This window comes from Oryzias latipes, chromosome 17, assembly GCF_053564925.1.
Source record: "Oryzias latipes strain Hd-rR chromosome 17, Olatipes_Hd-rR_3.1".
Lineage (NCBI taxonomy): Eukaryota > Metazoa > Chordata > Actinopteri > Beloniformes > Adrianichthyidae > Oryzias > Oryzias latipes.
In genome coordinates, this window is record NC_136253.1 from 24,215,879 (window position 1) to 24,242,638 (window position 26,760).

Consider the following 26,760-nt stretch of genomic DNA (forward strand, 5'->3'; position numbering starts at 1 on the left):
ATTTGTAAAAAGTCGCTGTACAGAATGGGGCCACATGGTGAATGAGTGATGTCTGGTCCTGCTTCCTTGATAAACTGTTATTGATTTTGTCACCCTCAAAGAGAACATGGTGATAAATGATTTATTACTGGTAACGCAAAGAGCACATGAGAAATTGAATTCTCGAACACATCTGTGGCACAGTCTTTAAATCACTGGAACTTACTGAAGTCAGAGTGAATATGTGGTTCAGGCAGAAGCGAATGCGTATTGATGAGTCGCTGCAGAGCAGCTTGATAACCACAGATTGCTTTGGTTATTGACCGCCATAATAGGCTTCCGACAAGCCGGAAAAGTGATAACTCTGGGCTATTGTCCAGTTATTTCTAGGACAATAATCATTAGGAATATGTGGCAGCTGAAGTCTTTGCTGTGCATTGTTATCACTTTAGAGTTTCACAGGGTCGGTCGATAATCCTGGGTGAATCATACGTAATCCTCTGCATAAAACCACTCCTCTTCCAAACAGTCCCCGGAGCCCATAAACTTTGATCAGAACAGCTCATTCACTTCTTTGTTGTGTTTGGAAAAGGTCTTTGGTTATTTTAGATGGAAATCATTTAATGATGCAACATGATTCATAAGAGAATAAGAGGAGGGAGATTTTACCAAAAGACTGAAATAGAACAGAGGAAAAAGGAGCTTTTAGGCAAATCAATTCCTCGTACAACAGAAATGCAGTGTCTCTGTGTTTTCTTTTATTACATCTGTTATTACATTCTTAGCTTCAAGCAAATTTTGTTTGTAAAAATATTCTAAAATAGTCTAGACAAGGCACAGACCTTGCCTACTAACATGACAAAACTTCATTTATCTTTGATATATTTACTTTAGCAACGTCTTTGTTGTTTCGTGTAAGTGCTGTGGCGGTAGAATTGTAAAGAACTTAAATGATGTAAGAAAAGAGTTGTTTTTTTTTAAAAATATATTTGGAACTTCTCTCTTAACTTTTTTTTTTACAGCCTTTAACACCGGAGTGGTCACTGGCCACACCTAAAAACCTCACGCCTTTTTGACGGTTAACACGATCAACGAGAATCAGCCAATTCTGACGAAAAGAAAAGTAGCTTATCATACTGGCTTTGCACCGATTTGGAACACATTACTAACGTAAAGTGTTGCATAATGGGGCAATCTCTGTTTCTCTATGACAAAATCAGCTCACTTTTGATAGACGTTGATAGAAAAAAAATGTCTTCAGAAATTGTTTGTAGCTGTGAGGTAGATGCCACAATCAACCTGCTTCGCTCCATTATGATGCATGGACTTGCTGACAGTTAGATCCATGCATGTCTTCGTTTTCCAAGCTGGCATTTTAGCTGGTGTAAAGGATGACGGGGTGTGAAGGTGGGCTGACTGTGCAGTGATAAGCCCACCCACAATTTAGAGATGATCTTCCAATGAACTACTGCCACCCTGCAGAAATTATGTCCTAAAAGATAAGTTTGTTTGTTTGAGCTAAAAATAGGATAATCATAGCTAAAAGACCACCGGAAACGCTTTGTCAAGACATCAAAAGCCGATCGGGGTGGGACTGTAAAGGGTTAAAGCCCTACTTTTCTAAAGTTTAACTGTATTCTGACTTAAAAAACGTGGAATTTTTGCCATTATAAAAGGTCAACTGGGTGGCTTATAATTCATCAGCAATTATACATTTTTCATATCACCTAATTGTGATTGAAACACGCAGCTATTCAAGTAAAAGAACCCCATCTAATTGTTTGGCATTTGTAGTTTATGGCTGAATCTAAGTGGAGCGAGCGGGTTTCCTCACAAAGTAATGTGCAGGTCACTGGATAATGATCATCCACTGACACTAACAAGAGTCTTAGAAGGGAAAGTAAATCAACCATTGATCTTGTATCATTTAATAATAGGACAGTGAGTGAAAGTCCTGTCTTCTCCACTGTGGAAGAAGCTAGCTCTACATAGTTTTTTTTGTTGTTTTTTTTTTTTTTTTTCAGAAGGGCCCCTTGAACCTCCATGGCATTTAATCCTGTTTCCTAATGGAGATAAATTCCTGCTGTGCTTTGTGGGCTTAAGGGAATCAGGCCTGTGGTGTTGTGTAACGGCAACAAATCCCTGTGAGATGAGTTGGATAAGCCATTCACTTCAAATTTGTCTGACAGGTAGATCAATAGGGAGGAACAATTAAAGAGAATTTACAAGATAAGGTCAAGCATTTCAAAGAAATACTAATTCTTGAAGAGTTTCACATAAAAAATGATTGTTTTTTTTGGCAAATGTTTCTACGAAATACCTAATTAAACTTAGATCAGTTAATCCAACTAGTGGACTGCAGCCCCCACATTTTACTTTTTAGCATACACCGGTGTGAGGATCGGTGTTTTAGGTTTATCGACTAGTTTTTCACTTCAATTATTGCTTCTCCTTTGTTAATTGTCATTTAAAGGAATGGTTTCCTTTTGTCTCATTTCATGTTTGTTGCCTTGGTCTTTGTTCTGTTTGCGTTGAGTAAAGACTGAAGGTTTGAAATCTTGGAGGTAAAAGCCACTTTTTAGTGTATTTAAAAGTGTCAGGTTGGGAGGGCTGGTGGGCATGAAGGACCCAAAATGCAGAGACACACAGTTCCAGGGAAAGTGGTTTTTTAAACTAAAAAAAAGTGCTGCAGAGCAAGGAAACAAAACTAAGTGGGTAAAACAGGAAAACATGGCAGAAGACAGTCAGGGAAGAGGCGGTAATGGACCAGCACAAGAGGAAGGCAGAGACAAAGACAGACACACAGACAGCACTGACAAGAAACAGGTGACAACGATCAAGAGAGATTGGAACCAGGAAACTCAAAACCCTGACATAACAGTAAACCTTTCAAAATAAAACAGGAGACAGAACCCAAACCATGACAAAAAGTCTGGTGTCTCCCATGTTTAGGTCCTACAAAGGACTTTTTCTGTTTTCCCATCATGGACTTGGCAGGAGAGTCTTTCTTATGACCTGCCATTTTTGTCCAAACTTAAGTTCAGGGCAAACAGCCAATTACCCATCTACCTGTTGCAAGCAGGATGAAGGAATGCTTATCTTCCTTCCAGAAGAATCAAATGAGAATCTTTGGACACCACTTATCCTGTCTGTCCATCTTAAATTGGGACAGTTACACAATATTTAGAATAAAAACTATACCATGAGATAATTTTAAATAGATCACAACAATGATTTATCTCTTTTTTTACTGTTCTGCATAAAGTCTTTTATTTCTGTGTGTGTAAATGTTGAACTGACAAAAAAGTAAAAAACTAAACCATAGGTTCACCTTCAAAAGGAAAATTATTTATATTTATAAAAGATTTGCACTGTTTTCAGCCATCTTGTCTGTGTTTATTTTTAGTGTACAAAGCGGTTATTTTAGCTGGTTTATATTATTTTTTATTAAGTTTAATTAAAGGACACATTCTAATCAAACTTTTAGAATTTTTCAACCTTCTAATCTCTTTGTATTTCATCTTTTTTGATCCAATGATAATTCATTTTATTTTATAACAAGCACGTTTTGCAAAAATGTTCTGTATTCTTTTCCAACCTGCACTAATGCTTATAGTCCAGTTTACCTTCTTTTTAACAACAATGGCTTCCATCTCTTATATAATTATTTATTTTTAACATTTTTTTTTTTTAACTTTTCTTACTTAAACACACTGTTTACACTCCAACCTACATGTTTATATTATGAATGCCGGTCTACTGTTTTACTGCGAGGACTATGGTGACGGCTTTTAATCTCATTGTACACGTGGACAGTGACAATAAAGGCCTTCTTTCTATCCATCTGGTAACTTGATAAAATTACATTCATAGGTTTATGTATTGGTGAACATAAAGTAAAAAAAAGCAGAATAATAATCTGTTTAGTGGGATATAAGTACGAAAATATAGATTTTATAGAGGTTATTGTTTCACTCTGCAGTTAAAAGAGGTTTTATATAAAAACATTTTTTTATTTAAAATATCTATCCTTTTTGACAAGATAAGCGCTATGTGGCATGGGTCATTTCTCAGTTTTTCTCATGGGGTTTCAAACTCACAGAAAAGTATGTAGATAAATAAAAATAAAGTATATGTTATGAGACCTACCTTCTCTCTCAGACAGATCACTTTTTCTGGTTAAAGATTTTAACACAAAAAAGTTAAAGTCGATTCATTACAACAAGCTTAAACTCATATTTCAAATTAAAAATAAGAACTGTCGTCTTTAAAGAAATAATAGTCTTCAATGTGCAGCAAAAACAATTTGCAGCAAACATCCACCACAAACATTTCTTTTAAAAAGAAGCCATTATTTTTACTCTTCTTGAAGAAGTCTACTGAAGTCACATTTAAAACTAATGAGATAAGTGTTGATTTTCTCAGCTTTTCTGAAGTCTTTCTCTTTCTTCTGAGAAGTCGGTCTGACAAAACTGTTCGAGGATGCTAAACTATAGTTAAAAGCAGCTCATTAACTGCAATTGGATGTCGAAAAAATATTAATTGATGTTCTTTTTTTAACGCATTTCTATAAGTTGTACCAACAGGATGAACCTTTACATCCAGTTACGTTTCGGTGAACTGGCATCATTTTATATTTTAAAATCAACGCTTTGAGCTCATAAATTCACCATATTTTCCACATTATAAGGGGCATTTGAAAGCTTGTTGGTGTATTATTAAAATATTTTAGGAAGTTCAATTCCAGAAACCGCCATGGTTAAGGGTCTAAACACCCAGAGTACCGGGTAGATTTTTTTTTCTTAAGGAGAGACTTTACTGCAGTGACTTTACCAAATGTAATCATTTATTACCTCTATTGTCCAAAGGCAAAATTTTTAAGACAATTATTAAGACAAATTATTATCTCTACTTGGCTTTTTTTTTTCCAAAGTTGAATATAAAACAAAAAAAAGAAAAGCATTAACTTCTGTGTTTTTGATGCAAGACGCAGAAATGTGCTATTAAGTTAAACAAGACAGACTTTATTTATGTGAAATATGTGCCCTTACCCTTGCTCTAGTAGCTAGGAATTTAATATATACATTTAAAAAAAGATCTTGATATCAGGAAGAAGGGTTTTATGTAAAGTATTTTGTTTTTACTATTTCATTTTATTTTTTGAAGGCTGGAGGCAAATTTTGGAGGGGAGTCTTCACCTTGTACCCATAAGTGACGAGGCTATTTCAAAGAATTTATTTTAATAATCTGTTGAGTCTATAATCCTTCCAATGATCGCAGGAATTAGGCTTTAAAAAATCTTGTAGATTGTTTTGTATGTATGTGTACTTTGTTAGTCTATACTTTTAGTGATTTTGTCAGTAAGTTTTGGCAAAATTATTTATTTTTAGCCCTCACATAAGTAATTTATTTAGATAAAAATGTTTAAAAACCACAGGAACAAAATATCCTTGAAATACCAAATATTTAATCTTAACAACTATATTAAAAATGATGCATAAATGCTTAAAGTTAAAAAATTTGAGCATAGTGTTACGACGGGGGATGAGGGAGTACCCAGGCGCAGAGAGTAGGAGGAGGCAGAAGGTTCCAGGAACAGGCTTTAATAACCTAAACAAAAAACTACAAACCAAAACCACTGCTGAACAGGCTAGAAAACCTCGAAGCTTGAGACACTTGAAAAGGAGGGACATCAAGCTATGGAGCAGCACAAGAGGAAGGGAAAGACAGGACTGAAATACATACAGAACAGACAAAACACAGGTGGAAACAATCGGGACAGATGGGGACCAAAAGTAAAACTCAAAACAACAACATAACAGGAAACCTTTCAAAATAAAACAGGAAACTGAATTTAAAACCAGACAGAACAAAAAGGGAAGCCAAACACAAAAGCAAAGAAACTAAAACCATAACACAAAGGGACCCAAAAACAATTAGATAACATTATTTTACTTTTTTTTTTTATTCATATTAAATGCTCAACAACAATACTTTTTAAAGTGAAAAAAAAGATAGTTGCATTACAATTATGACAATAAATTGAACGATTTTTTTGTTCTGAGGTCAGATGTTCAGCAGTTCCTGGTGAACTTCCATCACAGAGGAGTGTCACGCTTTGTGTGTTTTTTTGTTTTTGTTGCTGTTTATGCCCTTATTCACATATATTCAATCCTTTCCCTAAAGATGTTTTTATCACAAAATCAACAGCATAAAATTTCTATTCAAAAGTACACTTATGAGATGTTTTTAGTATATATGTCTTCTCAAGAGCCAGAAAATTCAGAATATTCCTGAATTCTCTTTAAAATAAATTTTCCTAACCTTTTAAGTCTAAACATGCATTCCTAGGAAGCAGATAAAGTAGTGACGATATATAGATTTTCATTGCCATCCTTATTGGAACTATATTTTCGTTATATCTCTGGCAGGTATTGACTACAGTCAACACTGCTTACTGTCCTGATATGTCATCCACTTTAAGATTGCTTTCTGCTGCCTCAGGGAGAAGACTGGCAATAAACCGCTTCAGCCAGCAGCAAAGAGTTCCATATGGTCTTCTCAGGCCAGGGATTAACTTCACAATATCTCAGTACTTCCTGGTAGAGCAATGATTTGGACAGACGAGTGAGGACTCCTTCAGTCTGGAGCTTACAGCCTCAAGTGCACCAGTTTGTAACAGGAAGTTCGTTTTTGATCTTTCTCATTATTCCTATGTCTTCTTTCTGAAGTTCAGGGTTGTAAAGCCATCACTACAACCTTTCTTTTCTTGTTTTACATCACAACCACCTCTGCTCAGTTAAACCCCTTAGTTTGCGTTTACTAGTTTCAGAAAACCTCAAGGTTAATATTTGCCTCATTTCATTTGAATATCTCGCCTTAACCATGGAATTTAAACTCATACTGGACTGCTCCTGCAAACCAGTTAGTCACCTGATTTTGACACTACATGCAAGCTTTTTCCGCTAGCATCTTACCCCCAACTTTTAGGTGCGCAACTAGATCCAGGATCTTAGACCTCAGAACTGCCCTTCTAGGTGAAAACGGGCTGTCTGTGGGTGCAAAATGGGCAAACTTGTAAGGGGGATGACATATTAAAGCAGTAGACCACTGGGTGAGACTGTAGGGAGAAAATGTTCATGCACAGTTTTTTTCTGCGAGCATGCTGCAGGCGTCAGGGCGTAACAAACTATAACAAGTGTAAGTAAGGATAAAGAAGGTGAGACGCAGGCACATCGGGGAGATTTTTTCAATCCTGCACACTGTGCAAGGAGCCTGTTAGTGCTAGTCAAGTGAAAAGTGGCCGCTCCTTGCACCCATGTGCAGTTTTTGGACACGGCCAGTAAGGAGCCAGTACGCGCAGCTAACTAATAGAGTGCTGCGTAAAGGCCATCATTTGACGCCGTTACCCACACTTCATAAGTGTGTGTAACTTCCATTATCCTTACAAATACTTCACAATACATTTACCACAACAGTCGTACGTTCCATTTTTATGGTGTCCTGTAAGGTGGCAATACGAGGCTCAAGGGTATACTGCAAGAAACACCTGTGCTTCTGATAGATGTACCCGCTGCTCTCTATGACCCCCCTAAGGGCCTAGACAACTGAAAAACCTGCAGCACCCGTACGGATCAACTCCCGTATGGAGGTGCTTATGTGTGGCCATGATCAACGTTTTCGGGATTTCCCAAAACTTCAGCAAAAGCTCTCAAGGTTCTTTTACAAAGAACTTTCTGGTCTTAAAATAGCTTACATTTCCTATATTGGTCAGTTTTCATCACAGCTGAAGGTATTTAATAATGATTATAGCTGATGATAGCCTAGATTGCTACTTTCCTTTGGGCTGATTTTCTCAAAACCTACCTCAGTCTCTGAAGCCATGGAAAAAGGTTGCCTTTTTCCATGGCTTCTTGATGGTTGCTATTTGCTTGTGGAACATTGAGGTCCTTGTGAGTGTCCTCCACATCAGACATGTTGCCTTCTGGTAGTTCAATTCCCTCACTTCTCCAAGTTTGTCTCTCCTTGTAACCATCCCTTCACACATTTCAAGTCTGAATGTCATCCCAGTGTCATTGCTGTCCATCCCATCAGTGTGAGTTACAGAATCAATGTCTCTCGCTGAAGGAAAATAGAGGGCATTGATACATGTATCAACACATTCAAACAGTAACAACCTCCACTGTTTTTTTCTGGGATTACATATTAAGTGCTCAGCTAAACTCATCACTCCATCTCGGTTGCAATCTGTTCCTGTAACTTTTTTTTTTCAACGTTTTGTTGTGGAGACAAGTGACAAGATGGAACTAATTAATCTCAGCCCCATCCTGTGATTATTACACTTTTGCCGCCGTGCGTGTCACATGCTGCTTCCCCCCAGGAGTCCAATACATCACTGAGCCAGAGCGAGTCGGTCAGTATGCACAATTCGCCGTCAACTGACGTTCTCATACGTGAAGATATTAAACGCAGACAAGACAGCAACTGGCAGCACGGAGTCGGACAAGGTGTTAATTGATTAGGGTAAAATGACGTCGCTGGGGCCCAGCCAGTTTAGCAACCTGATTAGACGGATGAAAGGCTCATTTATAAGCTCGACAGTCACAAGATAATTACTAAAACCCACATTAATATATGGAGCGGTGGCGGAAAGCAGCTCTGTGCTATGATGGACAGTGGTATGATGCATGTTAGTGTGGGAGAGAATCTATAATTTTGTTAACAAAAGTAGATTTTTTTTTTTTCGTTCAAAAAATGTACATGGAACATGCATAAACACCTATCAATAAACAAAAAATATATAATTGTTTCATTGAACTATGGAAGACAGACTACAAACAGTTTTAAGCTAATATGATTTATTTTATCATTAACTGTGGGATACATTTTAAGACAGCTTTAAATAAACAAAAGTCCAGGGCAAATTCACGCCGCCTCTTTAATTCAATTTGTGCTAGCAACCTCTGTGTAATTAGCATCGTAATTAAACAAGGCAGCAACTGTATGGCATGCGACTGACTTCCAAACATGAAAGCAAGCTCTAGAATACAAATTAGAGGCGGGCTTAAGTTAGATGTTAAAAAGCTGTCCATGTAAAGTAATGAAGCAATGAGATAAAAAAGTTAAGCCTAAGATATTAAACCAACTCTAAGATACTTGTGTGTTGGAATAATGCTCCATGTTGTGTCCATTATCAGAAATAATTGGACGACATGAAAGAGTGAACCGTCCAACGTGAGGCAAAGGATGGTTGCTTCTGCAAAGTCCATTAATTTATGATAATGGACATCCCGCTTATACCAAGGCGAAAGAAATATCAAATCAAATATTAGTACTTTATCTTTGTTATTTCTTAGGTTTTTCATAAGAAGTGGACAATTAGATATGCAATTGTCAAAGTAACGGCTACCGAGTTTGCCCCAACCATGCTCTGGATTCAGGCGATGTGACCGGAACTTCTTTCTTGGTTGTCCAATATTGGTTTTTAAAAGGCAAACCTGTGGCCAATCAGAATCAATCACTGAAATAATGGGTCTCTTTTAAAAAAAAAGTTTTATCATTTATTGAAGTTGTTAGTGGGAGTAGAGGTTCAGCAGAGGTGGTGGATATCTGCAATTTTTGTTCATTGTTACTGATCACTTAATTATAGTATAATCTAGTAAACTCATGATATTGGAGTCAAATTTAAGTTGATTTGAAATTCAGAACAACGTGAAAACCATTTATCACCATTTAACCTTTTTTTTTATTGTTCTAAATTGTGTTTACTTGGATTTTTAAAATGTGTTTGAACTTTGATTTGAACACTTTTCAAATACTCAACATGAATGATGATTATATTAATTATAATACCCTTGAACCATTTTGAAGATTTTAATCTGCTACGGTTTTAATCTGTCATTGTTCATTTTTGTGCCAATGTTTGTTTAAAAACTACAACTGTTGCCAAATATTCTCAGCTAATTACACAGAACTGTCACTTGATATCCACATGCAATAGAAATGTTTCAACTTTATCTTTTGCCATATTGCCAAACCACTCATTTCTGTATTCAAAGCATGCGGTAGTCGTCTTAACTCCAGAAAGGGTACTATTTTTCCATTCAGCTTTCTGAGATGTCAGATGATCTCACGAGGGTTTAATTGTGCTGTAGTGACAGCATGGCTGCTATCAACTCAAAAAACACAATCTGTGACTTCACCTGAGGAGAGACACTCTCCTGCATACTGTTTCTCAGATGAGAAGCTCTACCATCACGCCAAGCTGTGCCGGTCCTTCAAGAGCTTCAGCATGAAACCAAGGGAAAACCTATTTATGCACAAAGTGAAACTTTTTTCGCGCAATCTCCCCAGCCAGAAAATCAGAACTTTAGCGCTTTGAAGTGGCACTGCTAACCACCACAGCACCATGCAGTTCCATCACAATTCATATCCGGATAATAAGCACAATGAATTAGGTCCAACAGTGGAGGTGGAAGAAAGGTCGTTCAGAGGGTAAAAGCTTCAACTGAAAGAAAACACTTTCAAAAGTGCAAGTCACAAGCTGTTCTGTCCTCAAATTACATCATATCTGGGGTGTTCAATGTAGAAGTTCAAATGGTTCAAATTAATTCACAGTTTTGTCAGATTTAGCCAACTTTTCTCACATTTACTGAATTTTTATCACACTAAAAAAGTACTGCAATGAACAGAGTAATGTGTTAGTAAAAGCATGCAGATTGAATGGTAAACATGAATTAAGACATGAAGATTAAACATGAATACTTAGCATGCATATATACCTTAATGTAAAAATTAAAGAGTAAAAATTGGATTTAAAATGATAAATACACAACTGTATGTAAATCTTAATGAACTACAGTGTTCCCTGCTCAATCGCAGGAATTGTGTTCTAAAAACAATCTGCAATGGCAAAACAATGGTAAGTAGTTGGCTTTATTTTTAGGTAAAGGACAATGGCAGATGAGGTGTCCATTATCCAAAATTAACAGGCAACGCGGAAGCCAAGGACGGTTGCTTTTGTGAAGTCTGTTAGTCCATGGTCACTTACAAAATAAATAAATCTCCAATCAATTTTGTGTACTTTCTTTGTGGTTTTTTTTTTTTTTTTTTGGTTCAAATAGATTTTTGAAAAAGCTGACTATTTGATACACGGTGTGGTGTGCTGCAATGACAAACCACTTACACAAGTGTCCATCAAATGTGGGATATATCAAGGGGATGCTCTGTCCCCACTGCTGTTCTGCATAGGTCTGAACCCCCTCAGCCAAATAATCAACAAGACTGGCTATGGATACCGACTCAGAAATGAGGCCACCATCAGTCACCTCCTCTACATGGATGGCATCATGCTATATTCTAAGAATGACATTGACTCCCTGATCCACATCACCAGGATCTACAGTACTGACATTGGGATGTCATTCGGGCTCGAGAAATGCAACCGGATGGTGACAAAGAGAGGCAAGATAGTCCACACAGGAGGAACAATAGCAGACATTGAGGACAGTTACAAGTACCTTGGAATTCCGCAGGCAAATGGCAACCTGGAGCAGGCAACAAGGAAAGCTGCAACAGCTAAATACCTCCAACGAGTAAGGCAAGTCCTGAGAAGCCAGCTCAATGACAAGAACCAGACCCGGAAAATAAACAGCTACGCACTGCCAGTTATCAGATACCCTGCAGGAATAATAAGATGGCCAAAGGAAGAGATACAGACCATGGATGTTTTGGCACAATAAAACATCCAAGATCCAATGGAGAATAGAGGATGCGGTGCTGGAAGACCCTCATGGGAGAACAAACCCCTGCATGGGATGTACCACCGGACCATAACTGAAGTGGCTGATACACTGTCAGAAAAAAGGGTACGGTTGGGGTACGTTTGTGAACACTTAGGGTACAAATGGTGAATTTGTACCCTAAGTGAGTCATAATTACACCTTAAGGGAACTCATATGTACCATTTAAGGATAAAAAAGGTACAAATATGTTTCAAACCATCAGAGGGCCCATATTTGGACCCTTTATTCCACAAACAAAGGTACAATCACTTGTGTGACAAAAGTAATAATTCAAAGTGTATGAAACGTCACCCAAAATCATTTAATACGTTGTTGGTTATTTATTTAAATAACCAAATATATTTAAGAGACCACACATCTTTTATGACTAGTTCTGAACAGTACACAAGCAAATTATATTTTATTGATTGTGCAGAGCATCAAGATAATAACTTTTAAACATGTATTAGTGTGAGCCTGTTTTTTTTTTACTTATATATAAGTAAAAATATACTTATAGTTAATTTAGAGCAAAAGCACAATGTAGACAAAATTATTTGATGTTTTTCACCTTATATGGTGTACTTTAACTTGGCCTAAGTTCAATTTAAATTTCTAGTTTTTGAGCTGTTAATTTAAGTTATTTTTTTTCTAATCATGCATTCTCATAAAAAAGTAAATTTCTCTGTTACTACGATACATTAAGTGTACATATTAGTACCTTTTAGCTTTTGTACCTACACAGGAAAAATGAGAGAGTACTTTTTTCGGAGTTACCATCAGTAATTTTTATTTAAGTAGGTGTAAAAACGTAGAGGAAATATGTTGGAGTAAACCAGCGAGACCACGCCCACTCTACTTTCTCAAGTTTCGTTTCTTCCGCCATTTTGTTATCCCGCAGCGGCCGGAGGAAGATAGAGGCTGTGACTGAGGTAAGTCTGCTAATTGCTCAAGAATAAGTTGGAAACTTGTTTTAAGCGGGTTCGGTTATTTTATCTGTAAGGAATAACTTTTGTGTAGAGGAATGCTGCTATTCCACCGTGTATGTGCCTGTGAGGAGATTGCAAACTACGAGCAGGAGTTTGCTAACGGTTAGCCTCAGCCGTTTGAAGTTCAGCTAAATGCAGCCATTAAATAAATTAAGCTGTTGTTTTTATTGGTGTTGTACCGCATTCCGTTAAATACATTGAAATATATACATTTTTTCACAAGATAATTCTGTCGCCGTTTTACCGATGTATGTACGCTGTCGTTGATGCACCGGTTGTTGTTGCCTACCCCCCCCCCCCCCCCTTTTTTTTCTTTCTGTCTTTCTTAGTAAGGAAGCCAGCTACTTTTGAAACGACCAGCTCCATAATTCCTACTGATATTTATCAGGTCCGTCGAATTCAATGCGTTAATCATTTTAATCTGTAATGTGTAGGAGTCCAATAACGTGTTGTTGTTTTTTTTGCACCGCAGTATGGCGGTCCTTCCCATTTATATGTCAGCCTGCCTTAACTGCTGTGCGCGCGCAGCCACCATTTCTCGAATGCAAGACAGTGACAGAGACTGTTTAGGTTGTCATGATCGCTCATTGTTGGTCAAGCGAAGTTTACACTGTGTTGTTGATTTTGAACATTCTCCTGCAGAGATTATTTTTTTTAAATGGAGGTCCGTGATTCTAGATACTCGTCACGATTTCCCATACCAAAAACTCATCTATAAACCAGGAAAAAATAAAAAATTTTAAATGAACTTCCAAGAAATAAATCTGTAGGTCCTTAGAAGCCAGTGCATTGTCGTCAGTGTTTTTTTTAGCAGTTCTGCAAATTCTGCAACATTGCTGTGGCAGCTAGTGTGAACTGTATATTTGCCATTACTATTTTAAAATGTATACATTTATTTGGAACAGGGCTTAGATCTGAATAAATGCTGTGTTGGTACCTTTTGGTGTTGTAATGTTTTTTCTTTTTTGTAATATATTATTTTTTTTCCCACCAGGAAAGATGCAAGCTGTGCGTGAACATGTCGAACGCCAAAAAAAAAAATGTTTTTAAGTTCAGCTGACCTTCAAATCCTTTTGGGAATGCGGTGAGTGGAAACATCACAATTTCCAGCATTTTCTTTACAGGAATCAGTCAACTTTGTGGATAAACTGTCAGCTGTGATGCAAACAGATTTTTTTAATTGCTTTTTAATTTAAAGATAATTTCTGTGCTGTATTCTAAACATAATTTTGCTGTGTTCACAGCTGTCCAAAAGTTCAACATCACAACCTTGGACTTGAAAGTGTTTGATGACTCAAAGACAGAAGTTGATGATGAGGTTTTTGATCTCCTGTTGAAAACCCAAACCTTGATGTGTTGGAAATTTGTCTGGCCGAAGATACAAATCCAGAAGGTGAAGTTTTTCTTTTAAATTGTAATTTATCTATTTTGTTTTGAATGGTTTTGGGTAAATTCCCCTTTGATGCCTGAATTTATTTCCAAGGGAAATAATCTGTGTTTTTGCTTTCAAGTACATGCTAAATTAAGAACATTTTTGAGCTGAAGAGTTTTGATTGTATATTTGCATCAATAGGAGTCTGAGGGTTAATGATTTATTTGACAGGATAGTGTGGGGAACAAAACACGGGCAAATAAGTATGAGTTTTATATCCTATTGCTGTCTTAGACAAGATAATAAATCGGCTAAACTGTTAAGTCGGTCAGTATTTAAAAATCTTTGTTTTTACTTTTTTTGTTTTTGCTATCATACTAATTAAAATATTACAGTAACTGAAAGCTTTAATACTTTGACAGATCAGCCGAGTTGTCTTGCATAGAGCTGCAATACCAGTTCAAGTGGAGATACTGAAGTAGACTCAGATGACACAATAATATTACAACACAGTCCTACAACAAGACGAAGAGTTGAAGACACCTCTCTTGCCAAAGTAAGTAAATAATCTTTTCACAAAGTCATTTCAAGCATTCAAAGTCAGGCTGTCTTTCCAATTCAGTTTAGTTGTCAAACAGTGCAGTGAGGCAGATCATCCAAACTAGTTTAAAGTTTTCTAGGGAAACAGCAGATTGCACCGAGTAAGTCACAACACATTGAATACATTCTGGAATACTGTCCTCATCATACAAACATATAATTCTTCTGTATTTCCTTCAACAAAGCTCTGCATAATTAACAAGATATTGACTATACGGGCGACAGTGGCTCAGGTGGTTGAGCGGGTCGTCCAATGACCGAAGGGTTGGCGGTTCGATCCCCGCTCCCACCAGCCAAAAAATGTTGTTGTGTCCTTGGGGAAGACACTTCACCCTCCTTCACTTCACATTCCTTGTGTGAATGTGCATGAATGATCCCGGTGATGGTCAGAGGGGCCGTAGGCGCGAACTGGCAGCCACGCCTCTGTCAGTCTGCCCCAGGGCAGCTGTGGCTACAACCATAGCTTACCATCACCATGTATGAATGAGGAGTGAATGAATAATGGACACACTGTAAGCGCTTTGAGTGTCTTGAAAAGCGCAGATAAATCCAATCCATTATTATTATACAAAGACAGACATTGATTATGCAGTTTTTTGAGGGGGAAAAATGTTTTCTGGGACATGGTTTCTGCAGTTCAATTGGAATTCACCTTCAAGTTCTCGACAGGACTGTTTTGCAGAGTTAACCGGCCTTAACTTCCCATCATGCCATTGTTTACGCTCCCGATACCTTACAGTCCCTCACAACCCCCAAGCAACAGAATTGGCGTGCAATATTGGAGCTATCCAGCCTTATAGATGTGAGCCAGATGCCAACTCAGACGAGGAGAATGAAGACAAGCGGAGCAGGGAGCTTGTGGCCTGCCAAATGTAGCTTGTACGTAACAACTACAAGCTTTCTCAAATTACATCTTTTCATCTGCTCCTGATTCATCCCAATTTGAGAAAATAAATATTCAGAAACACAGTTTTATTCTTAAATCTTATAACAATATGTCATCATAAAAATGCTACATTTTAAAAAATAACTTTCATTGGAGTGGGTCCCCCATTTTTAACATGTCGCAGTATTTTTCTCATGATGGGCACGTTTAAAAGAACACGTTTGAAACTGCACATCTGAGTATTCACTCAAATTGGGATGAATCAGGAACAGACAAAATAAATGCAGTTTGAGGAAGCTCTCTATTGTGACGCACCACATGAAATGAGGTGGGTCCGAGTCCCTCTGCTCTGCTCTATTCTGATGCGTCCACTTGCAGACAAACAGATCCATTAACATCTTCATCATACTTGTCTGAGCTTGATCTAAACTATGGCCGGAAAGCTTCAATATTGGTCACCATTTTGCTTTCACCACTAATGTTAGTTTTAGGTTGGAAGGACTGTAAGCTAGAGGGAGAGGGCGTAAACAAAGGGATGTTCGGACATCAGCAGAGGGTGACTACTGTGTCAATAGCCCCGCCTACAACTCAGAAGTTAATTTCTTATCAACTCCAAACCACTCTGCACAAACTGTCTTTAAACATCATCTCAAAGTGCTTCAACCCCAGTAAACTTTGCTTGCAGTTGTATTTTTTATTATTAGTATGGACTTTTAAATTTGATCCAATAGGTGGTTGCTGTCATTGGTGAGGATGCATCATCCGTTGAAGGTCATGTGAATGTCCTGCATATCCAGTACAGCAAGGTGCGAGAGGATATACTAAAGAAGTACCCTTTCTTGAAGACAACCTCAGGGGTCAGTGACATTTTAAATCAGTTCTCAGCTTAAAATACATTTTGAATGTTAATATAAGCTGAGACATCTGCTAAAATGATCATTAACAGCTTTAACTCAATTGTAAAAACATTGTAATTTTCTAAACCCATATATAAATATATAGTCATTCAAGCCAAGTAATATTTATACAATGAGATCACTAAAGGGAAATGGTAACAAAGAATATTAGAATGTTTTATGTCTTTTGTTTGTTTTAGTTAAAGTGAATGATTAATTTTCTAATTTTTTTCAATTTTCAGTTGTTTGATGTTGACCGAATGCATCCATCACCTGTCAGTTTAAGCCAGCGCTTCAAGGACGGCGTTTACCAGTATTGTGCCAAAGGTGCTTGAGCTTGTTCAAAGAAAAGCTCCATTAGCCAAAGTCTCCAAAGAAGCAAGAGAAGAGATGCTTGCAGAGGATCTACTAGGTATTGACATAAACGTAATCCTTGGTAATCTTTAGTGTGTTTTATAGTTCTTCTTTTTAGAATTCGTATCAATATTATCTTATCACATTTATGCATTTTATTATTTAAATTATGCATTTAAACTTGGTTCTGAGTTTACTTTTTTATTATCTATTTTTAGAAAATGTAGAATGCAGTAGAAAGATGTACTTAAAATGAGGTCTAGTGCTTCTTTTGTTAATGTCACAAGTTTTATTTCATGGTTTAAAAATGGTAACTGAAGTGCTATGTGCTGTTTACAATTGATCAAATGTTAAGGTTATAGTTACAATGAATGCAATGTGAACTGAAGGAAAAATATAGATTTTTCATTATTGTAAAATTGCTAATAATTGTAAATATATGCATCCTGTTGTGACACTGTACATACTGTGAAATGTCAGATTTGTAATTGTTTTGAATGTTTAATAAATGATATAAACAGTATACTGGTCTTTTAATGTGCTGTATCTGGTACAAATTTGCCATCAAAGGGTACAAAAGGCTTGTCACTGGGGCAGTACCCTTAAAAGAACAAATTTGTACCTTTTTTAAAGGTACATTATGGTACCATAGCACTATAAGGTACAATTTAGTCCACAGAGGTACATATTTGCCTTTGAAAGGTACACACTGAAAGGGTACAGATACGCACCTATATAAAAGGGTACAACATTTGTACCCTTGAGGGTACTGCCCCAGTGACAAGCCATTGTACCTCTAAAGGTACAAATTTTGCACATTTTTTCTGACAGTGTATCAAGAAGCCCTACCAACTTCTACATTTTGTTTAAGATTTGATATTTAGGTTGAGAAATGAATCTGATTTATTTTATACCTACAACATTTACACGGCTCCATACTGCAACCATGGTCGCATTTTGCGTCCAAAATTTGAGAGTGTGCGACTGAATTTTACATTCAGTCGCACATGTGCTACCAGTAAATTTGCCTCCCCCACCCTCCATATTTTTTGATACATTAAACGTGGAAGGGGCACGTCAATGACCAATGAAATGAGCAATGAAATAAACAATGAGAAGCGAGCGCACACGCACACAAACATTCGCACAAATACTCATGAGACGCGAGCACACACTCGCGTTTCACTAGGTGATGCCTGTCTAGGAGGCAGCCAATGCGTGTGAGAAGAATAGGAAATGGCCACTGTAAGTGGCTAAAATGCGTGGAGGAGGAGGGGCCTAGAGATAATCGAGCGCGCGTAAACATCTGTGGGAAGGAAACGGAGACAAATATCATCACAACCTGATATGGGTGCGTCTGAGCTATGAGCAAGCGAACTATTGATTCGTTCTTCCGACCTGCGGCTACTGTACCAGTGCCAGAGTCTACAGCAGGGGTCTCAAACTCGCGGCCAGCGGGCTATATGAAGCCCCCAAGATGATATTTTGCGGCCCCCGCCTTAATATGAAAATTTTATGTTAATGCGGCCCGCCAGTTTGTATGAATGACACTTTTTCTGTGTCGTGCGCGGAGCTGTCAAAGCAACCAATCACAGTGGGGTAAATGACTCTTGGGGGCGTGGCAATGACCAGGCTTGAAAGCAGGAGAACATTTAAGGCAGGAGACCTGACAGCCCCCTCCTCAGACCACATTAAGGAGTTCCTTACTTTCCTTTTTAGAACGTATTTATTCGCTCGTAATTTTCTAAATACATGCAGTCCGTGCTGAACTTTTCTCTGGGCCGCACAGACCCGGACTGCAGCACACCGCCCCTGCGGGAGATGAGCCAGCTGAGGAGAATAACTGTCCCACACCTACATGCATGACAGCTAATGGGGCTTTAACATTAAACACATGCGAGCGACAACAAGATTTAGTCTTAGACACACTTAAAACACGTGCAGAAAATGCAACGACAGATGTGTTTGAGATGAACCAGTGCCTCGCATGGATCGTTGGGGAGATGGGGGGGGGGGGGGGGGAATCTGCAGCGAGACTGAACGAGAAAAGGTAGTTGGAGATGTCCTTAACATTCAATTTAGTTTTAGTATGCCGCTCCCCCTTAGTATGATCTGTGTTATTATATCTTTTATATTTATTTGAATGTTTTGTAATGTATGTAGCCTTTATGTTAATCAAATGGTATTTTAAATTTTTTTAATTGTTCACTCAACTACAAAAACCCATCAGGATACATGTCCCATAATGCATTGTTTTGTAGTCATCTGGGCGGCTTGCAGTCAGCGCAGTACTAAATTTCCAGCTGTGTTCGCTAGGTTGGCGCCTTGCTCCCGCCCCTTTCTCGTGATATTTTTGTGATGATTGACAGGTGATGTTGGAGCAAAAACAAAAATATAGGTCACACACCAGGTGATCTGTGCAGCGTTGCGTCCACCTGGGTGATCTCAAACATGCTTATTGTGCATCTTGGCTGCACCTATTTGGTGTCGCCAACATGAATTTCCATCCGTTTTTGGAGCCTTTCTCTGATCTCAGTTATCTGTATCGATTGTTCTGATCTCCAGTGAACAACGCCCGTTCTTTTACAAACCACAGTTTGAATTCCGCTATGAAAATATAGGAGTGGGTGACTGGCTGCTCTACAATAACTTGTGACCGGGGTTTAAATGTGCAAAAAGTCATAAGAAAGAAAATCCAAAAATGGTAACTGAATTTTGTTTCTCCTGTACTGATTTGTGGTTTAAAGAGTAAACAAAAAAAACAAAATTCAACACAGAATCAAAATTGGGAGCACATACTCCCTGAATTCTCCACCTTAAATATCAATAAGTCCAAGTCCAGTCCAGATTTAATGACAATCATCTTCAAGCCATACTGAGGGTCTCAGCTGTTTGGGAGGAAATGCTGCCAAGTGTCCAGCAGTAAATGGTAGACAAGAGAAGCCGTGTTCAGAAAGGCGCCTTATAAATAAAATGTATTATTTATTTTTATTATTATTCAGGAGATCCCATTGATGGAGGTTACAGAACTGTAGAATTTGAGTCTTCTTTTGTGTTTACTAGTTATAACTCAACAGTGTTAACCGAACCTTATTAATAAGGATGTTTAAATGAGAAAACAGCAGATATAGAAGACTGAATAAAACAAGAGTTGATGCCAAGGAAGCTGTGCAAACATGGTTCAGTCAGGATAAAAGGTCTAGGGGGCCAAATTACAAGGGCTGGCCTTCTGAGCCTCCTAGTGGAACACAGGAGGATCTGCTCTAAGGGGGAGTGAGTAAAGGCTCAAGTTGTTTAGACCTACATGTTCTAGTGGAATGTCATTGGCCAGTGCCCCTACTGTTTACATACATTTAAGTATTGTTTGTAACTGTGAAATGACCGAAAGGTTATTACTGTAATCACTTTGTTAGTAAGCACTTTTTTAAATTCTGAATGTATGGTATTTTGTTTACTATTTGTACTGTCATGACAGCGATGGTGCTGTCAGTTTATCTTGTTGCATCTTCAAAAGTGCAGAATAAAATGTGACACTGAATTGTAAACAGCACATTGTAATTTCTGCATCTATTATTTAAGTATTTATTAGTAATACAGTGGAAATTAGTAGATCTGTTTAGCATGTTGATTTACGGTATGCGCCCCTAAATTTTCTGGTTGTGCCCCTTACATTTTCAGTTGGGGGCCAAAGTGCTCCTAGTGAAAAAAGATTCAAATTTAACATTTAGATTTCCAATAAACTTTTAAAGTTGAATATGAAGACATTTTATGTATAATTATCTTTTGGTTTAAAACAATTATAAATGTAATTTTTGTAACTGACACAAAAATGCTTTGAATTATAACCAGATTGAATAAAATATGATTACAATTGCAGGGAATATTAGAGAAGTTGACAAAATCTGATAAATCAGAGAGCTAATTTGAAAAAGATCAACCTTATATTTGGGCATTGTGTGCTTCAAAGTAAAACTAATCACTATGTTAAAAAAATAAAACATTTGCATAGTTTCACAGCTTAAATAAAAAAAATACATTAAAGTGCAAAAAATAGAAGAGTAGCTCTGATTCAAAGCTATGTTAATCACCGAGAGGAGTAAGGTAACTGAATTCATGTAACTGCAACAGTCGAGAACAGAATTCTGAAGATGTGATTATTTAAGTGTATTTGGCTTTTGCTTTAAAAAAAAGCAACAATTAAATACTAAAGCAATTTAAAAAAAATCACATCATGCTAAAATCAAATTAAAAAGCCATTCAATAGTTAAAAAAAATGCCAAAGTGACTTCAAAAGCCCGGCTGAACATTATGCAGTAAGTCATCTCCCTGTGCAAGATTGAAAGTGGTGAAAATGTCACTCCTGATATTTCTGTGCAATGTTGCTGCAACTTACAGAAATCCTCACTATCCTTTCCAATTGAATTAAGCCCCAGGTCAAACTATACACACGTGTGCCCACACACAATATGTTGCATCAGGTCTAAAAAAAGTTTCAAGGTAGCTCCAAGCAAAAGTACACCAAAATCACAAACCTCAATTGTTTGGCAACTAAGGAAAAATCTGTTTTAGGCTCTGATGGCTTCAGTTTGGTGATTGGAGGAACATTCAGGTTTTTAAAAGAATCTCTAGTAAGGCCTTTCTGATCAAATTTAAAAATGGACATAAATGACTTTTCCCCACAAACACCCTTATCATATTTCAAACTTAAAAGGAAATGGGTTTAACGTTTTCTTTTTTTTATAAAAAAAATGTAGTTTGACATTTGGTAAGGTGTAGGTGCGTAAATCTTTAAAAATAACACAAGACACAAGTAAAATACCATAACGTGCCAAAACATCAAAGAAAAAAACATGATGTAATGGAGATTTTCAGGTCAAAATTATTGTGATTGCAGCAATATTACTACCCATAATAATAGTTTGTATGCTTCTCCTTTTGATGGTTTATCTGGGTTTTCTATTAAAAACATTTAAATAAAAACTGTCATAATTCTAAAGTTAAAATTCTGATGTCCTATTATAGAAGGAAGATTTCTGTCTTCTTTTTTAAATACCGTATTTTCCGGACTATAAGTCGCTGCGGAGTATAAGTCGCACCAGCCCAAAAATTATAATATCATTATAATACGTTGCATTATAAAGTAGAAAAAAACACAGATAAGTCGCATTTTGACGGGAAATTTATTTGACAAAATCTGAGACCAAGAACTAATAACTTTTACAAACCTCATATGACACAATAATAGCAGACTGTTTATCTCATAATTTCACAGTAATTCTTTCTCATAGTTATTTATTTATTCCTTTCATGAAGCATCATTGGCCAACTAATACTCTGTTTTCATCCTGTATTTGTAGAAACAGTTGTCATTTTGCATTTCTGAATCTATGAAATCATTGGAAAATAGAATATTATGTTGTTAGCCTTCAAGATCTTACTGTAAAAAAAAAGGTTTGCTGATTCTCTGAGTCACTTAACATACTCTTAACACTTAACATACCTCATACATCAAATTGACCCAGGAACATCATCTCTGTTCCTCACAAATGAACATAACAGGAGGGTCAACAATGTATTTATTTCAATTTATTTCTAATATAAGTCGCTGCAGAGTATAAGTCGCATCCCTTGCCAAACTATGAAAAAAAGGGCAACTTATAGTCCAGAAAATACGGTAAATAAAATGTGAAGATTTTGGATCACAGCTAAGAACATAGCAATGGTTATGAGGATCTTCAAGCTGTTCTTCTGAAGACTCATGGATTTGTGAAGTTACAGATATTTTAATCACTGCCAAAGAGCAGCATCTTTGATGATCTCCTATAAAACAATGCCAAAGCTGGAAAGCTACATAGTCTGGCTATTTGGGTCTGAGCCCCCCTGCTACTGCCCTTTAACATCAAATTCAGTGGCATCATATTAGAGTCAGAGGAAAAGAGTAAGAAGTTACACATACTTTAAATTGTTGTCAATAGAATTGCTTTACTGCTCTGCACTTTTTACTTTTACTAAGTTGTGTTTTTGAAATTGGATTCATATTCACTTTTATTTTGCTGAACTGAAATTTAATTTTTTTTTTTACTTTTTATTTTTAAGTTTCACAACAATTGGTATATAACAAAACAAAATACACATACCAAACTAAATTGTACTGAAATAACTTGTAATGATTTATTCTGAGCATTGTTAAAACTTTTCCTCGCCAAAGTGACTACGATATTTACCGTGGTACAAGTCGTTTTTTTTTTCTTTTTTTCCCCTTTTTAACTGAAATGTTATTGTACTAATTTAATTTACTGTTATTTTACTTATTTTACTACAACTAATGTGTACTAATGCAGAGGAACCCATAGGAGACACTGTGTGCTTCTACTTTATTATGGCAACAACTGTAATAAATAATTTAGATTCTGACTGATGCTGTCTGATGAATAGGATGAGATTCATGTCCGCCATTCAGATAAAGATGGACGATTGGGGTAAAAGAAATGCCAGTAAACAAACTCCAGCATGGTATGAAAGTTGTTTTTGTGTCACGTATTCTTACTCTAATCTATATACCTGATTCAAATCATCCCACAAGCTGCTTCTCTGTGCTTGAGATGCATCAAAAATAAGATAAGCGCAGCGGATTGCATAAACATCATCTTCCTAGATCACCTGAAAAGCTCTACTCAAGTACATCAAAGCTCCTGAAAAGAAATTAAATTGCTTGGTGGATGGAGCGGCCATTGAGGGGGGTTGGGGGGGGATCAGGGGATGTAAAGAGAAGGAAAACACTGGCAGACAGCTTTAAAATTCTGCAAATAACAAGAATGGTATTGCGGGAGTCTTGGACAGATGGAGAAGACAACAAAGTTTGTTGCTACATTTTGTGGTTGCTAAGCAGCACCTGAAGGCGATGAATATGTTGTCGGACTAAAAGGAATGAAGCGTTGTTAGAAACCTTAGAAATTGTATTTGCTGTGTGTCCTTGATGTGGGTCACTGTGCCCCGGAGAAATGTGCATGAATATTTATGGAGGCACACAGATTGAAGAACTGTTGACCACAACAGGATATCTATGAAACATTACAGTTTTATAACCTCCTCTGAAGTCAGTTTGTATCTGGGCATGAGTTCAAAACTTCCCGAAGGTTTAGATCCCCCGGTCCACAGTGTCATGAACAGGCATCAGAAGATAGAGTGTGCATACTGCTATAATGTTCAGGGATGCTTTGAATTAGATTTTTCTTTCTTTGAAGTCAGGGAAGGTCATATTCTGAAAGGTGAAGTTGACATATAGTGGCTTGCAGGGGGATTTGCAAGTGGCGACTGACTCACCACACATCCAGTGGAATCCAGCTTTCGGTCGGAAATGCAGCGGAAGTTGCGGCTGCAGCCTCCGTTGTCTTTGGAGCAGTCTCTGACAGGTCCAAAAGAGTCCAGGAGGACTTCCAAAGAGTCAAAGGAGGAACTGATCATCAACTCTTCTCTGCAAATATGTTAAAGTGACAGCGAGGAGGAAATGTTAGTTCTTACACACAAAAAAAGAATCACTCCAATCCCCTCTTAATCTATTGCTAAAGCCTTCCTAGTGGCCTTTTAATCATGATTATACCTTTTTGAGCCAACAAAAAAAAAAACTGTGTCATTTTCTATGACATAGTTTCTGCAGGGCGGCAGTAGTTCATTAGAAATTTGCCTCGGAGTTGTGGGAAGGACCTTTGACGCAGTCAACTATACATGATCTGTTTATTTGCTCTCCAGCAAGTTTGCAGCCCCTCATACACCCAATCCAACATTACAGGTGCAACAAAAATGGCAAGCATTATTGGCGCTATCCAGCCGTACAGTTCTGAGCCAGATGTCAGCTCAAACGAGAAAAACAAAGACGTACATGGATCTATTTGTCTGCAAGTGAATGACTCAGAATGGAACGGAGAGGAATGTGGCCACTCAGCATACTGTATAATGTACGTCAAATGTACAAGCTTTTTCAAACTGCATTTTTTCGTCTGCTACTGATTCCCATATTTAAATAAATAAAACTAAAAAAAAAAACGATTTTAAGCGGAATTTTCAAGTGTCCTCTAATCATCATCTTCATCTACCAGCATATATTAAATGCTCCAAGAACATCGTAAGAAATTAAAAACACTAATTAACATTAAATGGTCTTTAACCAATTATCCCAGTAAAGTTTAACACGCAGAACGTTAACTTTTAGGTCTTTTTAGCAATTGCCTTTGAAAAAATGCAGTCAGTTAGAATTATCTGTCATGTACTTCCTGTCATGAACCCTGATGTGTATAAAATATTTCTTAGATCGTGTTTCAGTGAGTCAGTGTTTCCGCCTCCTGCTCTGGAAGATGAGTCACCTCGCTTTCAGAGGGCTGTTTTGTTAAAATGACATTTTTATAAATTAGCTCAGCCTGCGTGTTTGAATTCTTTAGGTGTAATCATCACCAATAAAGCTACGATTCAAGGCGAAACCACTTTGCGCAATTAAGAAGTAAACTTTTGAGATAAAATGCAGAAGTTCGTCACTCGAGTCTTGCAGTGAGCAGTCGCTTCGCCCGGCATCTGCTTATTTATTTATTTATTTGTCTTCATCTCTACACCTCTTGAAATCTCACTAAGTGATCATCATACAGAGAGACGGTACTATAAATACATTAAATTGGTGTCAAAGGAAAAATGTATTTTCTGCACAAGTCTAAACCCCATTATTGTCAAGGAATTACTGGGTCTTATAAGCTAGAGGGGATACAATGACATTGCTGCAAACTCGGCCCTGAAACATGGCCTCTTTGTCAGAATCACAAAAGAAAATGAAGCCGCAAAAAAGTTTTTTTCCCCTTCCCTTTTATAAAAAGACTTGATGTTATCCTTTAAACCAGTTTTTCTTAAATAATTCGGTATTGTTTTGTAGCCGTTTATTCTGAAGGGAACTATTAAAAAATGAGTATCAGCAAATGATGAAATGTAAAGCAAGTGTGAATATTAAATCACTGAGACAGTGTAATTAAATCCAAAGTGTCATTAACCAAAAGAAGAACAAGTGTTGTTAAGTTCTTTATTAAATACCAAAATACACAAGACAAAGCTGTTGAACACAAATAATAAGAACTGTATTTTTTATAATATTTACAGAAACATTGCTATTCAAAATAAAAAACTTAGGTTGTAGCACAACTTTATTTTACCTGTTAAAAAGACCTAGCAGTTAGACAAACAAAGGAAAATCAACAAAAGTTAATATTTCTATAAATGTATAAGATATTTTGCTACTAGTGTTCAAGAAATCAGCAGGAAAAAGTGTATATATCTATATAGCAGCAATTGAAGTCTTTGAATTGCATCAAATTTTAAAATATGGTACAACAAAATCCTTAAAACCCTGCATGACTCCTCTTTTAGCTGATTAGAGACCCACTCTGATCATCTGATCTATTGTAAAAGCTCTCCAAATTGTAATTATGATTATGCCGTTTTTAACCAGAATCCAAAAACCGGTGTCGTTTTTTTAGGGCATAATTTCAGCAGAGTGGCCGGGGTTAACCTCAGAGTTGCAGGTGGGGTGCCTCCCTCCCTTTCCTGTTGTTGAGAGCTCTCTGTTTACACGCTTTTCTGGTAGGTTACAGCCCCTCATGCCCCCCTAAAGTAGTGCGCAATATTGGGGAGCTATTCAGCCGTGGCGTTTTGAGCCAGATATCAGCTCAGACGAGGAAAACTAAGACGTACATGGATCTAGTCATCCATGGCAGCAGGGAGCTTGTGTCCCACTCAGCGTGTTTTCTATGTAACAAATAGAATCTTGTTCAAATGGCATGTTTTCATCTCCTCCCGATTCACAAAAATTTGAGTAAAGAAATACTCAGAAATGCAATGTGGATCAATAATTTCCCTCCATCATCAG

At 37.2% G+C, this 26,760-nt stretch overlaps 1 protein-coding gene and 2 long non-coding RNA genes across 10 annotated transcripts in view; 2 read left to right on the top strand and 1 right to left on the bottom strand.

The window, feature by feature from the left end:
* Positions 1-26,760, bottom strand: part of astn1 (astrotactin 1) — a 339,165-nt gene that overhangs the window by 194,289 nt on the left and 118,116 nt on the right. For all 6 annotated transcript variants that reach the window (XM_020710964.3, XM_011486592.4, XM_011486591.4 and 3 more), the window contains one exon: positions 24,183-24,333. In XM_020710964.3, the coding sequence (XP_020566623.1) occupies positions 24,183-24,333 (151 nt within the window). The remainder of the gene's footprint in view (positions 1-24,182; positions 24,334-26,760) is intronic.
* Positions 12,567-14,132, top strand: LOC144986799 (uncharacterized). Its single transcript, XR_013650640.1, has 3 exons — positions 12,567-12,694; positions 13,746-13,835; positions 13,996-14,132. It is a non-coding gene; the product is annotated as an uncharacterized LOC144986799 (long non-coding RNA).
* LOC144986798 (uncharacterized) lies at positions 14,545-17,318 on the top strand. Of its 3 annotated transcripts, none has more exons than XR_013650637.1 (3): positions 14,545-14,679; positions 16,341-16,466; positions 16,748-17,318. It is a non-coding gene; the product is annotated as an uncharacterized LOC144986798 (long non-coding RNA). The 3 variants fall into 3 exon arrangements; XR_013650638.1 differs by lacking the exon at positions 14,545-14,679 and adding an exon at positions 15,465-15,602; XR_013650639.1 differs by lacking the exon at positions 14,545-14,679 and adding an exon at positions 16,040-16,165.